The sequence below is a fragment of the Falco peregrinus genome, chromosome 6, assembly GCF_023634155.1.
Source record: "Falco peregrinus isolate bFalPer1 chromosome 6, bFalPer1.pri, whole genome shotgun sequence".
In the NCBI taxonomy this organism is placed as follows: domain Eukaryota; kingdom Metazoa; phylum Chordata; class Aves; order Falconiformes; family Falconidae; genus Falco; species Falco peregrinus.
The window spans coordinates 42,028,323-42,047,744 of record NC_073726.1 but is presented as its reverse complement, the minus strand read 5'-3'; the positions used below and the strand labels follow the sequence as shown (position 1 = coordinate 42,047,744).

Here is a 19,422-nt window from a genome sequence, read left to right as displayed (position 1 = left end):
AGTGAAGAATGATGAAATAGCTATAGTTCAAAATCTATACAACATCTTAAAAAACCAGAACTGTTCTTGCTAAGCTTTGGATTTGTAGTATGATGATTAATGGCCCCATTTAAATAAGAAAGATGGTGTGACAACGTACTTCCCTGTAAAAGTCTCCCAGTATTTGGTTCAGTAATTCTAAACTAAATACATTCTTGGCAATTAAGTTTCACTGTCAACATATTCTGTCTGTAGTTTAAAGAAATGAGCATTTGCTAACGAGTTTGCCTGTAATGGTCCCTTCAGGGTTCACATGTTCCACTACAAAGTCTAAGACAATTCTTCACTGATAGGAATTGTCAGCTCCTAAAGACCACTGATAGCTGGTGGCACACAAGTATAACTTTTTTCTTAACGCCACATACAGTTTTCCACGTGATCATGTGATGGTTCATTCATTTTTGTACAAACATCAACTAAAATACCTGCATACCTAAGAACAACTGAAAACTCCAACAGCACATCCATTAAATGGTAACACTAAGAAAAGCATAGTCTTGGGTTTTCTTGTCTTTTTTCTTCTTACAGACTTCTTTTCAGCTGACATTTAAAAAAAAAAAAATCAACACTACTAACAGTCTACTTGTCAAGTAAATGGGAAACATAAATCAGAAGGGATAGGAACACAAAGCTTCCTCTGACCTATCACAGAGCTGAGGAAAACTTTGCTCATTCTTCTTACTTGCTGAGTGACAGACCAGACTGTGCAGTGATCTTGAAATGATGAACATTTTGGCCCCCCTGGGATCCTCTTCCTTTCACCAGCATAGCTACCCTCAGTATTGCTTCCCTTCCTATTTCTCCCATTCCTTCCAGGCTTCACATTTTTCTTTGTCATTGCAGGGAAAAGCAATTAGAGCCATTTTCACAGGAAAGTTCATTAGTTCCTTCCAGCTGGGCTTACGTTTTTTGTAACACTGTTTACTTTTTCCTTCTCAGATTTTCTCTTTAGCCCAAGCCAATATTTTACAGACCATTTTTTCCACTCTTTTCCTTCTTTCGAACCATATACTTTACCATGTTGGGCACCCATTAAGTAAAGAGTTGGATGTTACTCAGATATGCCTTAAGGATACTGAACAGCCGGTTACCTGCACCTTTAGACAGACTTACGAACCCCTTAGGAAGGGATGCGGCTGAACAGGGTGGTCAGACCACATGCCACACAACACAACAAGACCGGTTAGGCTTGGAGTCTTATAACACCAGAGAGTTAATCACAGCCACAAACCATTACGCTCCACAGCAGGCCTTTCCTTGGTCACTTTGTCACTGCTCACATCATTCTTCCTTCTATTCTGTCTTGTGGTCAGGAAGATCAGAGAGGAGTCAGGAGGAGGGAAAGTCTTCTCCGTGCCAGTGTTGCACTTGGCTGTGGACTGCTTGAAGCTGCAATTCCCCTTTCTTCTGACAGTCCTTACTCTGCCTACTTGCAGCTGGAACCACTTGTGCCTGGTGACAGATATGGACTAAGAGGTGAGAGGGTGTCTGGTATATAAATCAGGGTCGTCGGTGGGCATTTTCAGAAACATTTTCTGGGTAAGAACTATTCCCATTACTTGTGATTTAAACTCTGTCATTCAAATAGCACTGGCTCCTGACCCACCCGGGCACATCAATATGCACAGGGACATAGTGCTGATGAAGCATGAGGAGCACCAGGTGAGGACCAGTGCACAAGAAAGAGCAGTGCTTGGCCTCCTGCTCCTGTTGCATCCTGAGCTTGGGTGGAGCGAGAAGGGCTGCTCCCAAGAGCTGTGGAGATCTTGGCAAGTGACACGCCAGTCCCCACAGCGCAGTCCAGAAAAACCCTGCAGTTGCACAGATCCTGTGGTTCCGGTATGGAGTGTAGTAAAGGTCATGACTTATCAGAAATATGAGATGAGGAGAGCAGGCTGGAAGGACCTTGTACTCCTGCCTGGTTATGCTTGGTTCAGGGTAGGAGGATTTTTTCCCTGCACTATTTTCACACAACGGTCAGTTACAGCAGATCTGCAGGGGAAAGCAAATTTTAATTTGCATGACTGCTTTTCCCTTTTGGAAGGATATTCTGGCCACCCGTTTTAAAAACTCCTGTCCTGGGAACGCAAAGGATTATTAGGAAACACTGAAATGAAGCCTTAAGTTACATTACAGTAATTTGGTATTTAATGATTTCCTTTGGCATGAGTTAGACGTAAACATATGAGCATGACAATTATCTATATCTACAAAATTACTCATTTTAATTTGTTTTATTATGAGCATGTCATTTTTCATCTTTGTCAACTACAATGCACAACAGGACTGGTGGGTTCTTAACATTTGGTGGTAGGTTTATTTCTTCCAAGGAGTTTTGACAGAGACATGTGAAAGACAGACACACATTCCATGTGACAGTAAACAAATTTAGAGACAGCAGCTTCTATAAATAATCTATGTTCATCATCTTACATAAGGAAGTGGAAGGTTAGTCACTTATTCCAATCTACTAAATGGGTTGCAGCAGTTTGGTAAGAAAACCTGCAGGCTTTCTCACTATCGTTATGCTGTCATGTGGCTACAGTCAGGGAATGACAGAAGAATAAAGCCCATAAGCATGTGAATATAAATGCAAGCACAAGTCAGTGGTTTGGAAACACACCAAAAAAAAACCTCTAGAAAAATAACATTAAGAGAACAAGAGGGAGAAATTTTTCTTTTCTGATTCTGAATAATTTGTCACTTTATACAATATTTATTAAAAAGCTACAAGCGTACAGTTTGGAACTTTACCTACAGATCCCAGAACATAAATGTCAGAAGCAGATGCACCAGTCCTGCCTCAGCAAGGAGCACCCAGCCTGTGCAGGGAAGGATTCCTGAGGTTAGAGCACAGGAACCAAAAGGCAGGGGCTTTATTCCTAGCCAGGAAAACTCCTTGCACTACCCTGGATAACTCACTTTTCCACTCAGTGTGTCTTCCACCTTTAACTAATGAAAAAACACCTCCTAACCCCTAAGTGGGGTTGTGCGTATGGTTAGTACTTCCTAGGAGAAAGAGGTCTGATACTTTGCACCACCCGCCACCCCCAGCCCCTGAGTACTACTGGGGTGGTGAGCAGGGACTGGAAAAACCTTTGAGCTAAGGGAACATCATTTGTGCAGCAGAAGTCACGTACAGGACAGCTATAGGCTATAAGCTGTCCTACACAGGTGTCCTGTAAGCTTCAGGGCAGGGAATCTTAGCAGTAGGGCAAATCCAGGAAAAACATTTGTCAAGGAAAACAAGGAAAAACTGTTTCAGTCACATATGGAGGTATGAACTCCTGGCTAGTCTACCCACATTGAGGACAAGTATAAAAAAAAAATAAATAAAAACCAATTTTCTCCTCATTGTTCATTTTCCAGGTATAATGGGCCAGCTGCCTGCTAGCTTGCTTGCATTCCTCTTTGGAATGAAAGAGTTGGAGAACTGGAGAGAGGAAATAGTTTCTGTACCTTGTTTTCACTCCACCCACACTCACTGGCCCGCATATTGGTATTTTAGTGGGGCTAAATAAGAAAATACAGCTCATGGAAGCAGTTCAGCAAATCCTCGGCCACCCTCCCTTAAACAAAGGAAAAGTAGGGAAGGTGTCATGCCTGAAGAGCATCTTAGATACACAGCCTTCAAAGATGATTAGGGAACTGCATATTAAAAATAACTTCTCATCTTTTTCTGTTATTTTTTATTGTAATCCAGGCAGATAACAATGCCTATCACAAAGGAGGTTGTGTGCTTTCCTGGTTCCTGATTCCTTATAATTTCCCAAGCTTTGCCTTTTTTAGATTGAAACAACCACATATTCAGGATCTAGTGAAGGTTTATTGATTTTCTGAAAGACTTCAGCCTGAATCATTGGTGCTATTTCCAAATAAAGGGGGGGGGGGGGGGGGGCGGGGGGAAGGTTGTTTATATTCCAAAAAGATTAGGCAACATTTGCTTTATAAAATTCCAGTACTCTCCTTTCACCCACCTTTTCCAGAGTAGAGATTGGACACATGGAATCAGAAGTCATTTTCATATCTGGGATAGGTATTTTTTATTTTTGTACAACTCCATCCTCATATGGTCAAATTGTAACCCTTTGGAAAAGGAAAACACTTTCCAAGCAATCCTACCTTCTCTCAGCATCCTCCATCACAGAGATGACGCAGCTCTAAGCTACTACAGGACTGAAGATCTTGGCCATTACCCTTGAATTCAGAGTGTGCAACATCTCACCTGCACTGTCTCTGCTTCCATGCTGTGCTCTGAAACCCTGGAAGAGGAATTTGCCCGATTCAAATAGAGAGAGGACATGGACCGGTCCCATGTAGAGCAGTTTGGGAAGCACAGGTGGAGGAAAGCAGGACCTGAACTTGTCCTGCCAAGCCTCAGGTATGTCCTATCAAGCTTCAGGCCTCACTAGTAAGAAGGCAAATAGAATGGGGCAAACAGTTTGGGGCAAGGAAAGGGATGACGATTAGGGATTAATGAAGACAGGTTATGAGGCAGACAGGATAATTAGAAGCTGAATTTGAGGAGAAAGACTGCTACAGGAGGTAGGAAGAAGGGATGCAACAGGTTGAACAGGTATCTCACAACAAGAAGGCAGGGGAGAACTGGGGAAAATATCCAGATGCTAAGCACATTTGGCGATGAGAATACTTAGCATGTATCAGTGCCTCAATACCAGAGACAAGACTGAAATGGGTATCAGCTGTATCCAGCTACAGCACAGCCCCTTTACAAATTGAGATGGAACCAATGTTCCCAGGCCTCACTTGGTGTCACCTTAGTGTCATCAAACATCTTTACCCTTTCCCCACAAATGAATGACAACTTATTACTGCTATGTATTTCTTACCTTAAAAGAAAAAAGTCTGAAAACAGACCTCAGGGTTCCAAGCACAGCTGGGTGAAACTACCTATTTTTTTCCCCTATGGCAGAGCAGGGGGAAAAGTATCTTCAGAACTGAAGAGCTGGGACCTAAACAGAAGATTTTTATGTCTGAATTCAGTAAGGTAGTACTTATGTAAGAAGTTTTCCATAATCTGGTGTGAGGCTTTTCCTCAAGTACTATTCATACCCTTCGCACTGCAAATTGACTATTCAAATGAGTATGTCATTTCCTGTGCCCCTCCACTTATCTGTAAGTTCGCTGTGCCTCTTCATTTATCTTTAGCATAGGTATGACAGCATCCCCTCACCTCAGGAATATTCTGGGATAATAAATTAATTAATGCGTCTGAACAGACAGATATTCAAGAGCAATAGAGGGAATTCAGAAGGAAGATGATTATGTATTCAGAATGGGTTTGAACAGTGTGCAGTAAATAAGGCATGGGAGCACACAGTGAACAACAGAAAAACAAAACTCAGTAGCTGTTTATTCAACTGAATACAGTACACTAAACCAAGGAGAAACCATGTGAAAAAAACACCATTCAGTCATGTCATTAAAGGCTATTATGCCTGTATGCACAAGGAGTGTGAAGGAAGATTCCATAACATACTTAGTATTTTCAGCTGCAGTGAGGAGCATTTTGTAACAAATTTCTTTACAATATTTGAGAATATTAAAAGAACATAGCGGAAATTATAAAGTATTTGACAAAATGGAGGATTCATATATTTATGTCATTTTGCCCATGAATCCTGCTCTAAAAAAAAAAGCTTGAGGTCTTGCCAACTACTCTATGCTGTAAAATATTATTATGCCAGTGGGGAAGACAGCTTGGCAACATCTGACACTAGCCAGATGTTAAATGAACTGCAGTTAACTTATGTCCATACTACACTCATAAAAATCTTTGACCTTTGGTACCTCTGACATGCTTCTCTTCTACAATGACGATTTCAATATGGTGGCAGATGGGAATTCACAATTTAAATTAAGCATCACTTCAAACCTGTGGACAGTCCTGAAAAAAAAATGTGCATAGGGTAATGCTAATGCCTTCTCCCTACTTCGCTAGATGCTCTAAATAATTTGATTTCCTAAATAGAAGATATACCATGTATTTTTTCCAGATGGGTATTACAAAACTAACCCCAGGGGTTACGGTTCATATTCAACTGTGTGTGCTTATTAATAATACAGGCTCAGGACCTGAACCCCACCTCTGTGGCACCAGTGTGAACCAAAAGTAAATTCATCAAAATCAGCGGAGCTATACCAGCATGATGGTCTAACCCAGTGCTCATTAAAGTCAGGCAAAGCCAATTAGAGATTTCAGCGGGCACTAGGGCAACGCCTTGAGATTGCCTCCAGTGTGAGAGGGAGATACCTCCATTTCCTCAAAATTCTCAGAACCGGGGTAATGACTTTGCCTGAAATTTATCTCCAAATAATTTCTGATCATGAGTTAAATGCACTTGCAAACATTGAATGTAAATTTTTTTCTACAAAAAAGGTTGCTCCAAATGCAAGTCCAGCTCCTTTAATATTTAACGCATCACTTTACTGTGCTACTACTGATCTTGCTGGCACAGTAGTGATACTTTTCACATCAGGAGAAACATGGCTAAGCTTGAAATATTTAGTGTTATTACAGCATATCAGAGGTACTATACAGACTATCCTATATAGACACTAAGGAGTAGAAAGGATGGTGACTCACCTTTATTGTAAGAGTGCAGCTTCTTTTGAGAAGACTGACTTCTTTTATAGCAGTTTAGAGGAAAATGGAGTTCCACTGAAACATTTCACAAAATCTATAGCTGGTAAAAGTGACACTTCATCTTTCTCTGTCTTTTTTAGGCAATAAGATGATTTATAAATATTCAAATAGTAGGATTCAATCATACCTTTCTCTTTTTTTAATCCATTTTTATAGTATTTTATTTTTATATTTGAGAATTACTTTACATTTAAAAGTAAGTGCATTCTTCAATGGAATTGTACATCCTAGAGTGCAAAGCTCATTTTCTCCTAAAGTTACATTGTCTATATAATATTAAACATTTTAATTATAGATTCTGTCATTCCTGTTCAAATTCAGTGGTTTGTTTCTCCAGGCCTCATTCAAGTGTTGTAACATTGAAATATACAAAATCTAATATAAAATATATAATCCAAATTTGAAATAATTACATTTCACAAACAAAAATTTGTGTAGAAAAAGTTTTAAATTCAAAGTCAAGATCTCATAAGTCGTATTATCCTTTCAAGTTTCAGTGAAGATCAGAGTTTTCATAGAACATACCTTTCCCTGCAACTGGATCAGCCCCTCCAAATCATTATTAAGTATTAAAATCTTCTATCAGGTAGAACTAAATTCACACATACAAGCAGTCCCACTGAAGTCAACAGAGATGAGAATAGAAATGCTCTCCTCTTGAAAAATAAATTGAAACAATATCCAAAAGAAACGTCACTTCATAAATACAACAGAAACATTGATTTTTCCCACTTGACTTGTGTGATGCTTAGTGTGGTGGAAATCATTGATTTACAGTAATATCTCTTTAACATGGCAATTTTTTGATCGGACACTCCACATTGACCTTACACCATTTATTCTATCTTTTTAGCAGGATGCATAATGAAGGGCTCCAAAACCTAAAGTACCTGAATTTGTAACTGGTTTTTTATCTTCAGTTTTACTTAATCTTCATGTACATACAGGTCTTCCCTGAAATTCCCTAACCAGTTCATTCTGATGGTTAGTCAGCAGATCAGCCATGGAATTAATCTCCGGAGGGCTGGAATAGAGTAGATGTTTCAAAAACATGCCTCTCTTTGCCTGTGTGCTACCATCACTGTCACAAACAGTGAGGAAGGTGTTTTCCTGGCTGCTAAGGACAATCGTTGTAGACCCAGAGGAGGCAAACATGCAACATCTGTAACAGGCTGTCCAGAAGAGGAGTAGCACGAGAAGCAGCACCGCTGCTCCACTCGATGTGTCAAACACATGCTTCACCAGCTCCTGGACTACATTTGCAAATAAAAAATTAGATTCCTCTGCCTTAACTTCGTCTGTGCTCATCACCCTATTTTTGCCTGATTTGACAATCAACAAGCAAAACCAGGCACCAACAGAGATCAGTGATGGGTACCTATCTTCAAATGAACCTCAGAAGGTGCCCATTTCTGAATTCCAGATGCCTAAAACTGGAGGAGAGAAATTCTGTCTTGAATGACTGGAAAAGAATTGTGTTGCGTGCTCTGAACATCCATTTCGCTTCAGTATTTTGAAAATGAAGGATGACAAGATCCTTCCCTTTAGAAATTTGTCCCATAAAGACCTAGCACTCCTCAGGAAAAATTCTTATTTCTATATCTTGTTTTCCAGAGTGCTGAAAAGAGGATCGGATCTCTTATGGATGTTATTCTTTGGGTCAGAGTAAGGGCATAAGCTGGAGGATGCAGAAGAGAACAAGGCAGGGCTGTGGAAGGAGAGCTGGCGGCACTATCCTTCATTCTGTTGAACCATCTTAGCCAAGTTAACAGGACAAATGGAGAAAGAAGCTCCAGCAGCCTCTGATGTCTTCAGCCAAACTTCTTTTCTGGAATGCCATGGATCTAAGGCAAACACCAGCATACATACCAAACACATACACATCTCCAGTTCAAGCACTCTGAAGTGCACAGAAAATCAAAATAAAATGCTTTCGGCAGGAGAGCGGGGGGCGGGGAGGGGGGGGATGGGACAGAAGAGGAGCTGTGATTTCCTTTAGGTCTTTTACATTTGAGCTGAGAGCCAAGCACCCATAAGCACATGCTGAAGAGGCAATCTGAGATTTCTATTTGGGCATAAGAGACCAATATGGAGCAGGAGGGCAAGCCTTCAAGTGGCAGTAAGAAGCAGTAGCTGAATTTTTGCTTTTGCTGATGAGATTGTAAAATGTGAGACAGACTCCTGTAAAGCCTTCACATAAAACTGGAGAAGACATGGGGAGAGCTCTCTGTGTAAGAAATTAAAGAAGCAGCAGGAGACACAGTAAAGGGTATAGCTGTAAAGCCAAGAGAGGACAAGGAAAGCAGGAGGCTTTACAGGAGATGACAATGGAGAGCTTTGATTATGAAAAGTCCTTATAGGTTTAAATAAAAGCAGATTCAGTGAGGATTGAAACAGAGAAACATGACTGAAAAGAGCATAAAAGGGAAATAAATCTGATAAATGCACAAAAATTCAGTGAGTGTACAGTTATTAAAAGAGATGGAGAATGAGGAAGGATTTTGCCCAGAGAGACAAATGGAGTCAAGGACTGTTGTTTTAAGATGAGGGGACTAAAGGATGTTTATACTGTGAAGAGCGAGAGGAAGGAGGAGAAGAAAGATACAAAGGAAAGAAATATGCAACCAAGAGCAACACAAGATCTGCAAAAAATTAATTTTTAAAAAATGGATAGTTGGGCAAACAGACAAGTTTCCAGATCCACTCTGGAAAAGTTCATGTTTGCCCAAAAGCTTCTTTTCATTTTTTCCAGCTATACCAATTGATCCAATGAAAAATACTACCTGTTCTTACTTATGTTGTATGGTCTAAGTCTTTGGATTTTCTAGACTGCAACAATCCAAACCAATCCAAATCAAAACAAAACCAGGAAGTTTAGTGATTTAGTATGAACGCAGGGTGGGAGATAATGATTTGGACATCTTTTCATAAGAGGAGAAAGAGAAAAGCAGAGAAGTTAGTAGTGAGAAAAGCCAAACACTTCTACATGAAGCGGTAAAAGCAGAAGTATGCCTTTTTGTTTACAGATTTAAGAAAAAACATAGATCTGAGATGCAGCCTTCAGAAAAAGGTTGACTCCTTTAGTGAGTAGACAGCTCTTTTTTCACTTCACTTCTAAGATCCAGGTTACATCATTTCCATATTGTTTTATTCGAGAACTCATGTTATCAGCTTTCAGAGAAAGTGTGTGACTTGTCCCTTCTTGAGCTGTAAAATGTGCCTGTTTCTATGTTATATGAAAAAGGCAAATCAATAGTGGATAATATTTGTTGAAACAAACCATTTCAGCTTTTACACCTTCATTTAGGTGCAAACTTAGGAGTGATTTTGAACACATAATGAACTCCAGTTGGTCTTGCACTATAAAGCTTTAGCAAGCTGGAAGGGGGAGAGGTCTGATTTTGCCCACTCACCCATCCACCCACAGCAGGATGAACACCACTGCTGACTGTCTGAAAACTGCTTGAAAGTTTGTAAGAAAAGTTAGATAATGATGGAGTAGATACTGATGGAGCTTTCATGGTGTCCTTGAGCAAACTGTTCCAGTCCTTAATTCTCCTAGCCATAAAGAACTTCTTTCTAATCTCTCATTTAAATCGCCCTTATTGCAGTTTGATCCCATTATATCTTGTATCCATAATAAACGTGGTCGGTAATTGCTTCCCTTCATCTTTGCAGCTACCTTCTGCACATCTGAAAACTGTATCCTTGCCCCATCTTTCCCTGTTAGAGAGGAAACAAACCCGCTTCCTTCAGTCTTTCCTTGTGGGCCATGGGGGTCTTTAACCTGTGATCATACTTGCTTTTCTCATCTAGGCTCTTTCCACCTGGCTCGTATCTCTCTTGAAACGGGATATCCAACAGTGAACACAGTATTCTGGCAGAGGCCTTACAAATGCAAGGTATGGCAGAAGAACTCTTTTGCATCTCTCACAGACAGCATTTCAAAGAACATTCCCCAGATTGCAAAACAAATGAATAAACAACGCAAAGCAACAGTAAGATACTACTGACTTAGGTTTAGCTTGTTATTTAGTACAAGCCATGATCCCCTTCTGTTTGACTGCTGTCTCGTTCCGTACTTGGGCAGTCTAAGCTCTTGTCTAAGCTTAGCGCTTCGCATTTTTCTTCACTGAACTGCACCCTGCTTTCTTTAGGCTCTAATTTTCAAGATCTTGTTGAATTCTAAAATGCAAGTGATTTCTTCCAGTCTGGTGTCATCTACAAATTTAAAATATCAGTGAAGAGCCGGGAAAAATAATTCTTAAACATTTATATATCTTTTGTTAAGAAAACATCATTCCTTTTAGAAACTAGAACCTTAAAAAAGAAACTTCATAATTTACCGTGTATTCTTTTCTCCAAGCTGTACTGCAATTTCTGCTGTGCAAGTCATTTACATTTTCCAGAGTGCAAGTTCACAGCTCCTTTGAAACTCAAAAATTTGCTTAACATTTTAAGTAACCTTTTCTAGGGTAAGATTTGATGTCAGGTTTTCTCCAAGACACATGAAAACCAAAAGAAAATGGCTATTAGCCAGTAAAAATAAGTCATTGACCCACATGCTTCCTATATACACACTACCAGTGTTTTTCAGATCCTGTCATGTGCACGATTGCTCATTTTCTGATAGGTATCAGAAATGATACTAATATTCCAATCCTTCAGTTGTACCACAAGCCAGAAGTATTTTACCAGCTATGAAAGAGCTCAGAACTATTGCCAAGGCTTCCTGTATGATCCCCGTTAAGAACTGTCTCAGTACCTCTAACCACTGAAATTAACAGCGTTGTTTTACTTATTAGAGATAAAGCAGAGGTAAGAGATGAGAACAACCTCTGCTGAATAGTGTAGATCATTAAGCACAACTCAATGAACTGCCTTTAATACTAATTTTAGGAGTTCAAAAAACATGAGGAATAAAAAGTATCTTATGGACCCATTGCACTATTGACGTTTAGAAGTGACTTTGGGGAATTTTAGAGAAGTGAGCTTGGTCTGTTGAGTTCAGAGATGCATCGGTTTGATGCATTGCTGGTAGAGGCTAAGCAGCATGTAGACTAGTCCAGTAGAAAGATTTCTAGTATTTGCTTATATTGATCCAACTCTGTCAAGAAAAAAATAAAATCTTTTTGGAGATTGCAGTCACTTAACTTAAATCAAATCTAGCTAGCTCAGTGCACATCATAGCCAGACAAATTCCCTGGAAGGACATGTGATTTCTGGGTAGCTCTCAGAGAGAAATAACCTCCCTTTGAGATTTCTGAATGAATGAAGGCAATGTAGATTGTGTGAGAAAGACATCTGAATACTCTTTCTCATGTGCTATCTTTTCAACCTTCCTTTGGGCAAAAGGAAATAAAAATCTCTTTTTTCCTACTTAAAAATCTGTCTTGTTAACAAAGAGCCAAATTCTTAAACAGATGCAAAAAAAGAAAACAAAACCTAGGCAGACAGCACAAGCATGCAAATGAGGGACTCACTTAGCAGTGACTTCTGCTGACATTCTTGGCACTAAAGGTCTTCACCTCTCTATGCCTTGAATCTGTGCGCATCCTAAAATGTGTCAGCTTTGACAGGCTTTGGAGTTCAGTGGATATCCATGCAGACACCTACTCAGAGCCCAGAAACTGACACCTAACTCCTTGGAGGAGCTCTTATTTTCAAAATGTGAATCCTTTGGAAAGGCCACTTCATGCAGAATGCAGTGGCAGGTGGCAATTACTTTTAAGATTTGGCTAGAAAAGTAGCTGCTTCTGCTTGTTTTCTAACAATTTGTTAGCATCCACACAGAGTATAGGTGACTGAGGGCATTCCCTCCTTGGCCGAGAGCTAGTCAAACTCATGTCTTCCACCTCCCGAAGGGGTCCTAGTCACCCAGCTGTCCCTAAATGGTGGGGGAGAGAGATATTCATTGTTCTGCTGGAGGTACGGTCCTTCCATTTTCCATAAAGGCAATTGGGATTCAGGGGTTACAAAACAGATGCATGACTCTAGCATAGTGGCTGGGGTAGTCACAGAGGAAAAATTACAATTTCATGTCAGCTGTATCCTCATTACTAAGTGGACTGCTCCCTTGGCAGTGAAAAACTTCAACAAGATGGGCAGAGCTGTCTCACTCTCCATGTCGTAGGAGCCACCAGTTACGGCAGTCCCCTGGCCAGCCTCAGCTTGAACACCCACAGGCAGAGAAGGTGCCTGATTCCACTCTACCAGACCCTGAGCTGTTCCCGTTGGATTTTAAAGCGGTAGGGTGCCGAAAACCAGAAAACAGAGCAGTAAGACCCTGTGCTCAGGTTTCCTTGCTGGTCAGCTTGAAGCAGCTCCTGGTTTGACATGTCAGCAGTCACCAGCCTCATGACAAACATCTCACCTTTCCGTGTATGCCTTTCAGGGTTCCTCAGGATCTCACACCCAGCAGCTGGGGACAGCAACCAAATCCACAGGACTTGTGCCCCTTTGGGGATCCCAGTCTGAGTGCTTTGCTGTTATTCCCCTCACCTTTTAGCCGTACGGGGGACATCACCAACCACTTCAGGCACACGTGCACCACCAAGCGTGCAGTCACCAGTTTTCGCACCTTTGGTGCTCTTGCTACGACCACTTGCAAGAGAGCAGGGAAAACAGATCTGATCCTAACCATGGGATTAGAAGAAATGGTTGGGAGATGAACCTCATCAGGCCAGGCTCTGCCCCTACCCTTCATGCTGCCCATCGCTGTGCTTGTGTAAACCCCCCGTTACCCCTGACAAGAGCGGGTTTTTTTCGCCTGGTCTGTTCTCACACCTCACCCCCTCCCACGGCAGCGGGCATGCTGGCGCTGGACCTGGCAAGCCACTGCTGTGGGGCCGCAGGAGCCGCCCCCCCGACCTCGGCGGGGCGCGGGCGTCGGAAGCCAGCAGCATCCCCCCCCCAGAGGCCGGGAGCCCCATTTCTGCTGGGTCCTGGGGGTCGCCCGGGGCCGGGGGCTGGCCCCGGCGGTGCGAGGGGCGCGCCCGCCCGGCCGCCGAGCCGGGAGCCCCGCTGCGGGCGGCTTGCTCACGGTGGCCGCGGGCTGCGCACGTCAGGGACGGGCCCGTCATGACCGGGAGAACCCCCCCACGCCACGCACGTCCCCACCCGGCATATATAGCGGACGCGGGGGCAAGGGCAGCCGATCCGCACCGGGCAGCGGGCTCCGCGGCACCATGGCCCCCGCCCGCGCGGCGGGGCGAGCAGGTGAGGGCGGCGAGCGGGGGGAGCGGGCCGGGCCGGGAGGGGGAGCGGGCCGGGCCGGGAGGGGGAGCGGAGCGGGCCCGGCCGCCCCCCGCGCCCCCCGACGCCGCCGCGCTCTGCGCAGGTGCCGCCGCGGCGCTGGCGCTGCTCTGGCTGCTGGTTTGCGCCCCGCGGGACGCCGGCAGCCGCCTGCTGACCGTGGCCGATCTCTTCGACCGGGTGATCCGGCACTCGGGCCGGATCCACAGCCTCTCCACGGCGCTCTACGCCGAGCTGGTGAGTGCCGGGCCGGCCCCGCCGACGCGGACCGGGCTCCCGCCGCCCTGCCAGCGGCCGCTGCCGGCGGGGCGCGGGGTACTCCGGTTGTTTCTTTAGGTTTTCTTCCCCCATAGGAAAAACACTTTCCTCCCCGTGACAACGAGCTGGGGAAGCCGGCTCGGAAGTGCCACACGTCGGGGATGCTCACCCCCAACGGCAAGGAATACGCCCAAAAAATCCCGGTAAGGCGGGACGGCGGCGGGCGAGGGGCACGGCGGCGCTGGGAGGTGGCTCCGCGGGTCGCACCGCCTCCTTTCTCCCCGCTGAAGAAAGAGGAAAATACCCGCCGGCCCGTCAGAGCCCCTAAACGCCTCACCCCTCACGCTGCCGTGGGCCCCCCGCCCCTCGGGCTGGAGGCAGGCAGGGAGGTTTTGACGCCTCCGGTGCTTCAGGCCGAAGCAGCCGGTCTGTTCTGACCCCAAGCGGGTGCGCATCGCAGAGGTGCTGCACGCAAATCAGTCGTTTGTCGTGCTTTACAAGCTGCATGTGGTTACATCTGCTCAGGTCGTATTTATTAGTTATAATAAGGGTATTGCAGTAGTACTTTGTCCAAATGACTGGCAGACGGACATCCCTTTGGTCTTGTGGCAATGTCTGCAGCACAGACACTTAGAAACCTGTGCACGTGACAGGTAAGTTAAATGAATCGGTGTCCCTGCAAAGTACAAAAAGCAATCGGGAGAAAGAAATAACAGTCGTTATCTCTGAATCGGTAGTTAGGTAAGGGGAAAAGCACTGCAAATTGTTTTAGACAAATGTAATGCCAAAGAGAAAAAAAAAATCACTACTAGTTTAGAGATGAGCAGGAAGACTTTCTTCAGGCAGAGAAAAAAGCAAATTGTAAAGTCGAGGATACAGGAGTGGGAGAAACTTTTGCCTCTGGGAGGAGACAGAGGGAGATGTATGTCAGCGTTTTGCTCTTTGGTTGTGATGGAATGAGGAGCTTCCCCCGAGGTGTTTAGAAGCTCCCCTGGAAGGGCGATGGAGGCCCTGCCTGCTTTAGGAAGCTTTAACCGATCAACCTGATTTCTGAACTTCTGTTGCAAGAGAAGTCTTACGGCCATTGAGCTTCTCTTAGAGAGGCAACCGCCCTGACCACCATGCACTTTCTGGGAAGTGTATCTGCAGCAAACCTCTAACCAACAGAGCTATAACCACCGCAGGTATGAGGAAACACCTGCACTTCCATACCAGCCCACAGAGATGTCTATATGAGGCTTATTGGGCTCTTGAATTATCTAGGAATTCCTGAAAGCTTTTTCAGTACCAAGTACCTTTGACAGGAGCACCACCGTTTTGCTAATGCTGTATTCACAGTTTTAGGTATTACAGAGCTTGGGTCCAAGAAAGCCGAAAACAAGAGAAATGCAACTTTTGGGTGTTGCTTATATATAAGCAAATAACCAGGGGTAGAGTGGCCCTTAAATTCTGAATACCTGAAAACTACTGAATTGCAGATGTGAATCGCAATCCCACTGAGATTTCACAGTGAGACTGTCTAACAGTTTCATATGACCTGCTGCAAACTAACAGAGAAATTCTTTACTGTTTTAATTTATAAGAGAGAAGAACTGACTCACTTGATACTGAAACTTCTCCAAGCCTGGAAAGAACCTCTTTCCCACTTCAACCAGCATATTGAGCACCATCAAGAGCTACCTGATGACAGCCTTAGCAAAGCTAAGCAAATCAGCAATATGGTACATGAACTGAAGACTGGAGTTGAGAAAGTAACAGAAAAGGCAAGATTTTCAACGTAGCTTTTATTCATACTAGTCACATGGTGTGAGTGACTTCGGGTGGGGGAGGGGGGGGAGGGCAACGTCTGCTCTCACTTGAGCTATAGCCTTAGTGCCAACAGAGGCTCTGATCCAGCAGCACTGGGCTTCGTTACAGATACAGGTATTTTTCAGTCAGAGGATGTGACTTAGTTTATGAATTGGCAGATAACACAGATGCCATTAGATATGTCCGTATGTGTAGAGCAGTATTTTATTTATATGAAAGAAAGAAGTACAAAGACTAGGGCCATTTACAGCTTTATATGTGACCCAGTAATGACCTGACTTTTCTAGGGCAGTAAAGATGTGTTAATTACTGTTTTCAGTTTTATTTGGATTTCCATTATAAGTAATTCAAGTATCATTGCAGAATTGTATGCTGGGATAAATTCTTCAAGACAACAGTGGCATTGATGAAGTCAGATGCCAGTCATAAAACAAACTAAAAACACCATTCCAGATTCTGGCAGATCACACATAAATTATTGGATGCAATTTTTTGTTGTTTCCTTTTCTGTCTTCTCATTACTAGCTAGAAGTCCTGATCTTTGTATTACTTGTTTCACCAAAACTATAAATAACTGTAGATATGAGTGCACAAATGGGGGCTGTATGTCCATTCTCTGAAACGGCTACACTGCCAGGTGTCTGTTTCACTAAGAAGTGAATAATAAACTAGTATCTTACAGTAGTAGATCACCTTTCAGCTTTATGAACACGGGTGGGGAATACAAGTTTTTAAATGGTAAGCAGCTCATCACTAGAATAAGTGGAACTGTACCCCGCTCTAAAATGCAGCCCTGCTTAGGGTGACCAGAGTTACAGATGAAAAGTCCATCTTCCAAGTGCAGCCATGGTTCTGGGTTAAAATGGACTTGCAAGTTCAGATGTATTCAGCCTTAAAGCTTGACCTTGGCTTGCTTCATTCTGTAACTGAAGCAAGCCGTCCAGCTCTAAATTAGCTACACGCTTCTGGTATATTTATCTGATTTTATTTTTCTAAAACACTTCTGAAGGGATTACTGAGAAGGAAAGCTTTGAAGTTTTGACCTCTCTGTACTATAAATGTACCACAACGTAGAAATACAGTTAAAAAACTGAAGCAAACAATGCAAATACATTCCAATACTTTGCAGCTGTGTTTTTCCGTAAGACACTAATTCTAAGCTTGGTTCTATTGTGAAGCTCCTCCTCTGAGAGGTGATAATGGTCTGCAGCGTTCACCAGGTGAAACAGAATGCTCGCATTAGATGCTTCCCTTCACAAAAATCATTAAAACAAATGGCCAAAAAAATCTCAAGACTGATTTGCTTTATTACTTTGAAAGATAATAATTATTACCAAACAGGGTTCCTCTACTTAAACTCAGATGAAGTTATAGCCTGGTATTCTTGCATTACTAGTGTATCAGATCATTTCTGGGTAATCTAAAGGTTGTATAGATACTGTTAAGGTAAAAAGACAATGTTATTCTCTGTAAGGAGCTTTATATGTAGCTTCAATAAGTATGTGAAAGGTCTGGAGTCGAACAGCCCCACATAGTGATGCCTCGGTTGACTTCTGCACTAGTATTTCAAATATCTGTTGTATGTGTAATTACAAGTTGTACTTCTTTCCTTGTTTTCAATACAGATGCAGTCAATGGGAATCATCAGCAATTCATTAAATGGAATGGCATCATCTGAAGCCACTGGTTTATCAATTAGCAATGAAGCAAACATGATGAGTGACTCTGATTTTATTCACTGTTTCAGGAGAGACTCCAATAAAGTACAAAGCTACTTAAAAATTCTTAAATGTAGGATTATGCCAGAAAATAGTTGTTGAGTTGTAATCTCTTGACAAGTAGTCTTCAGCATGTTGTTTATAAAGATGAAAAAATAGGATTTATAAATTATCACATTTGCAGTCATTTTAATAAGAAAGTGGTTTTGAAATTCTTTGGCAGCTACTTGACACTGTTGACCTATGCAGCTGAAATATTAAATAAAGCACCATGTGTGTATGTGGGTTAATGCACCAGATAAAAAGGAGCACTCTAGCAGTAGATAAATAAATGTCCTTGCACATTAACACTGTGACAGACAATGTTATGGCTAATTCACACAGTGTAGGTATATACATAGTTGAAAGTGAAATTCAGTTTGTTAAACATCGGTACAAATACATCTGTACACTATGAATAAAGTCTATTTTTATGGGGAAAAAAAAAGGTTTCCTCTATTTTTACATAAATACATGCCTGCAGAATCTTGCTTCACACTAAAGAGTGGTATTGCTATCTATCAGTTTGTACGACTGCAGGGCCCATGGCAGACTTTTATATTCACATCATACTTCTTACTAATTTCTGTGTGTCGTGGTTTAACCCCAGCCAGCAACTAAGCCCCATGCAGCCTCTCTCACTCACTCCCCCACAGTGGGATGGGGGAGAGAATCAGAAGAGTAAAAGCGAGAAAACTCGTGGGCTGAGGTAAAGACAGTTTAACAGGTAAAGCAAAAGCCGCACATGCAAGCAGAGCAAAAGAAGAAATTTATTCACTGCTTCCCATGGGCAGGCAGGTGTTCAGCCATCCCCAGGGATCATGGCTCCATCATGTGTAATGGTTACTTGGGAAGACAAACGCATGTCAGACATCCCTTCTTCCTTCCTCTTCCCCCAGCTTATATACTCGGTATGATGTTCTATGGTATGGACTATCCTTCTGGCCAGTTTGGGTCAGCTGCCCTGGCTGTGTCCCCTCCCAGTTTCCCTGTGCCCCCCCAGCCCTTTGGCTGGCAAGGCCTGAGAAACTGAAAAGTCCTTGACTTAGGATAAATGTTACCCAGCAACAGCCAAAACGTCAGTGTGCTATCAACATTGTTCTCACACAAATCCAGAACACAGCTCTGCACCAGGTACTAAGAAAATCAACTCTACCCCAGCTGAAACCAGGACACTATGGGCCTTCCCATGTGCACCACAAGATCTAGTTCCTAGCACTTCTGTTCATTTCGAATGCTCTTTTATACCTGTAATGGCTTCATTGATTTCAGTGGAAACTCCTGAAGACAAAGTTTCTATGTGAAAGGTAAGTCAGACTTCTGCTCCAAATACACTTTGGGCTGAGGGCTGAGCCTGGCTGACGTAGTGGTGAGTCTCTTTCCCAGAACACATGCTGACACAAGGCTTGGGTTTTACAGTAGCAATGTCAAACTTCATAGCAAATAAAAACCTGAATGCTGTCAAGTATTTTATAGCAATCACATTTTCCCAGCAGCGGGGTGGTGCTGATGGCTGTTTATGGAATAAAACATCTTTGCATTCAGATCTTAAATGAGCCGTTTGAACAGGCATTTATAATCCACGTGGATTTACCTGTAATATTCCTGACCATTTCATCGCTGAATGCTCTTTTCTGG

The 19,422-nt window shown here is 42.9% G+C and overlaps 1 protein-coding gene across 1 annotated transcript; it reads left to right on the top strand.

Annotated features, from left to right (window-relative positions):
• The first annotated feature begins 13,831 nt into the window (after positions 1 to 13,831).
• On the top strand, positions 13,832 to 18,188 carry LOC101923021 (prolactin-like). Its single transcript, XM_055808636.1, has 5 exons — positions 13,832 to 13,924; positions 14,046 to 14,197; positions 14,314 to 14,421; positions 15,802 to 15,981; positions 17,653 to 18,188. Exons 1-5 carry the CDS (start codon positions 13,894 to 13,896, stop codon positions 17,845 to 17,847), a joined length of 666 nt encoding a protein of 221 aa, XP_055664611.1. The 5' UTR covers positions 13,832 to 13,893; the 3' UTR covers positions 17,848 to 18,188.
• The last annotated feature ends 1,234 nt before the right edge of the window (positions 18,189 to 19,422 follow it).

Excerpts from the sequence above, each read along its gene's own strand:
- LOC101923021 (XM_055808636.1), top strand. The coding sequence starts at position 13,894 with ATGGCCCCCGCCCGCGCGGCGGGGCGAGCAG. Across the intron at positions 13,925-14,045 it reads CCGCGCGGCGGGGCGAGCAG|GTGCCGCCGCGGCGCTGGCG; the intron begins GTGAGGGCGGCG and ends CGCTCTGCGCAG. Across the intron at positions 14,422-15,801 it reads AATACGCCCAAAAAATCCCG|AGAGAAGAACTGACTCACTT; the intron begins GTAAGGCGGGAC and ends TTAATTTATAAG.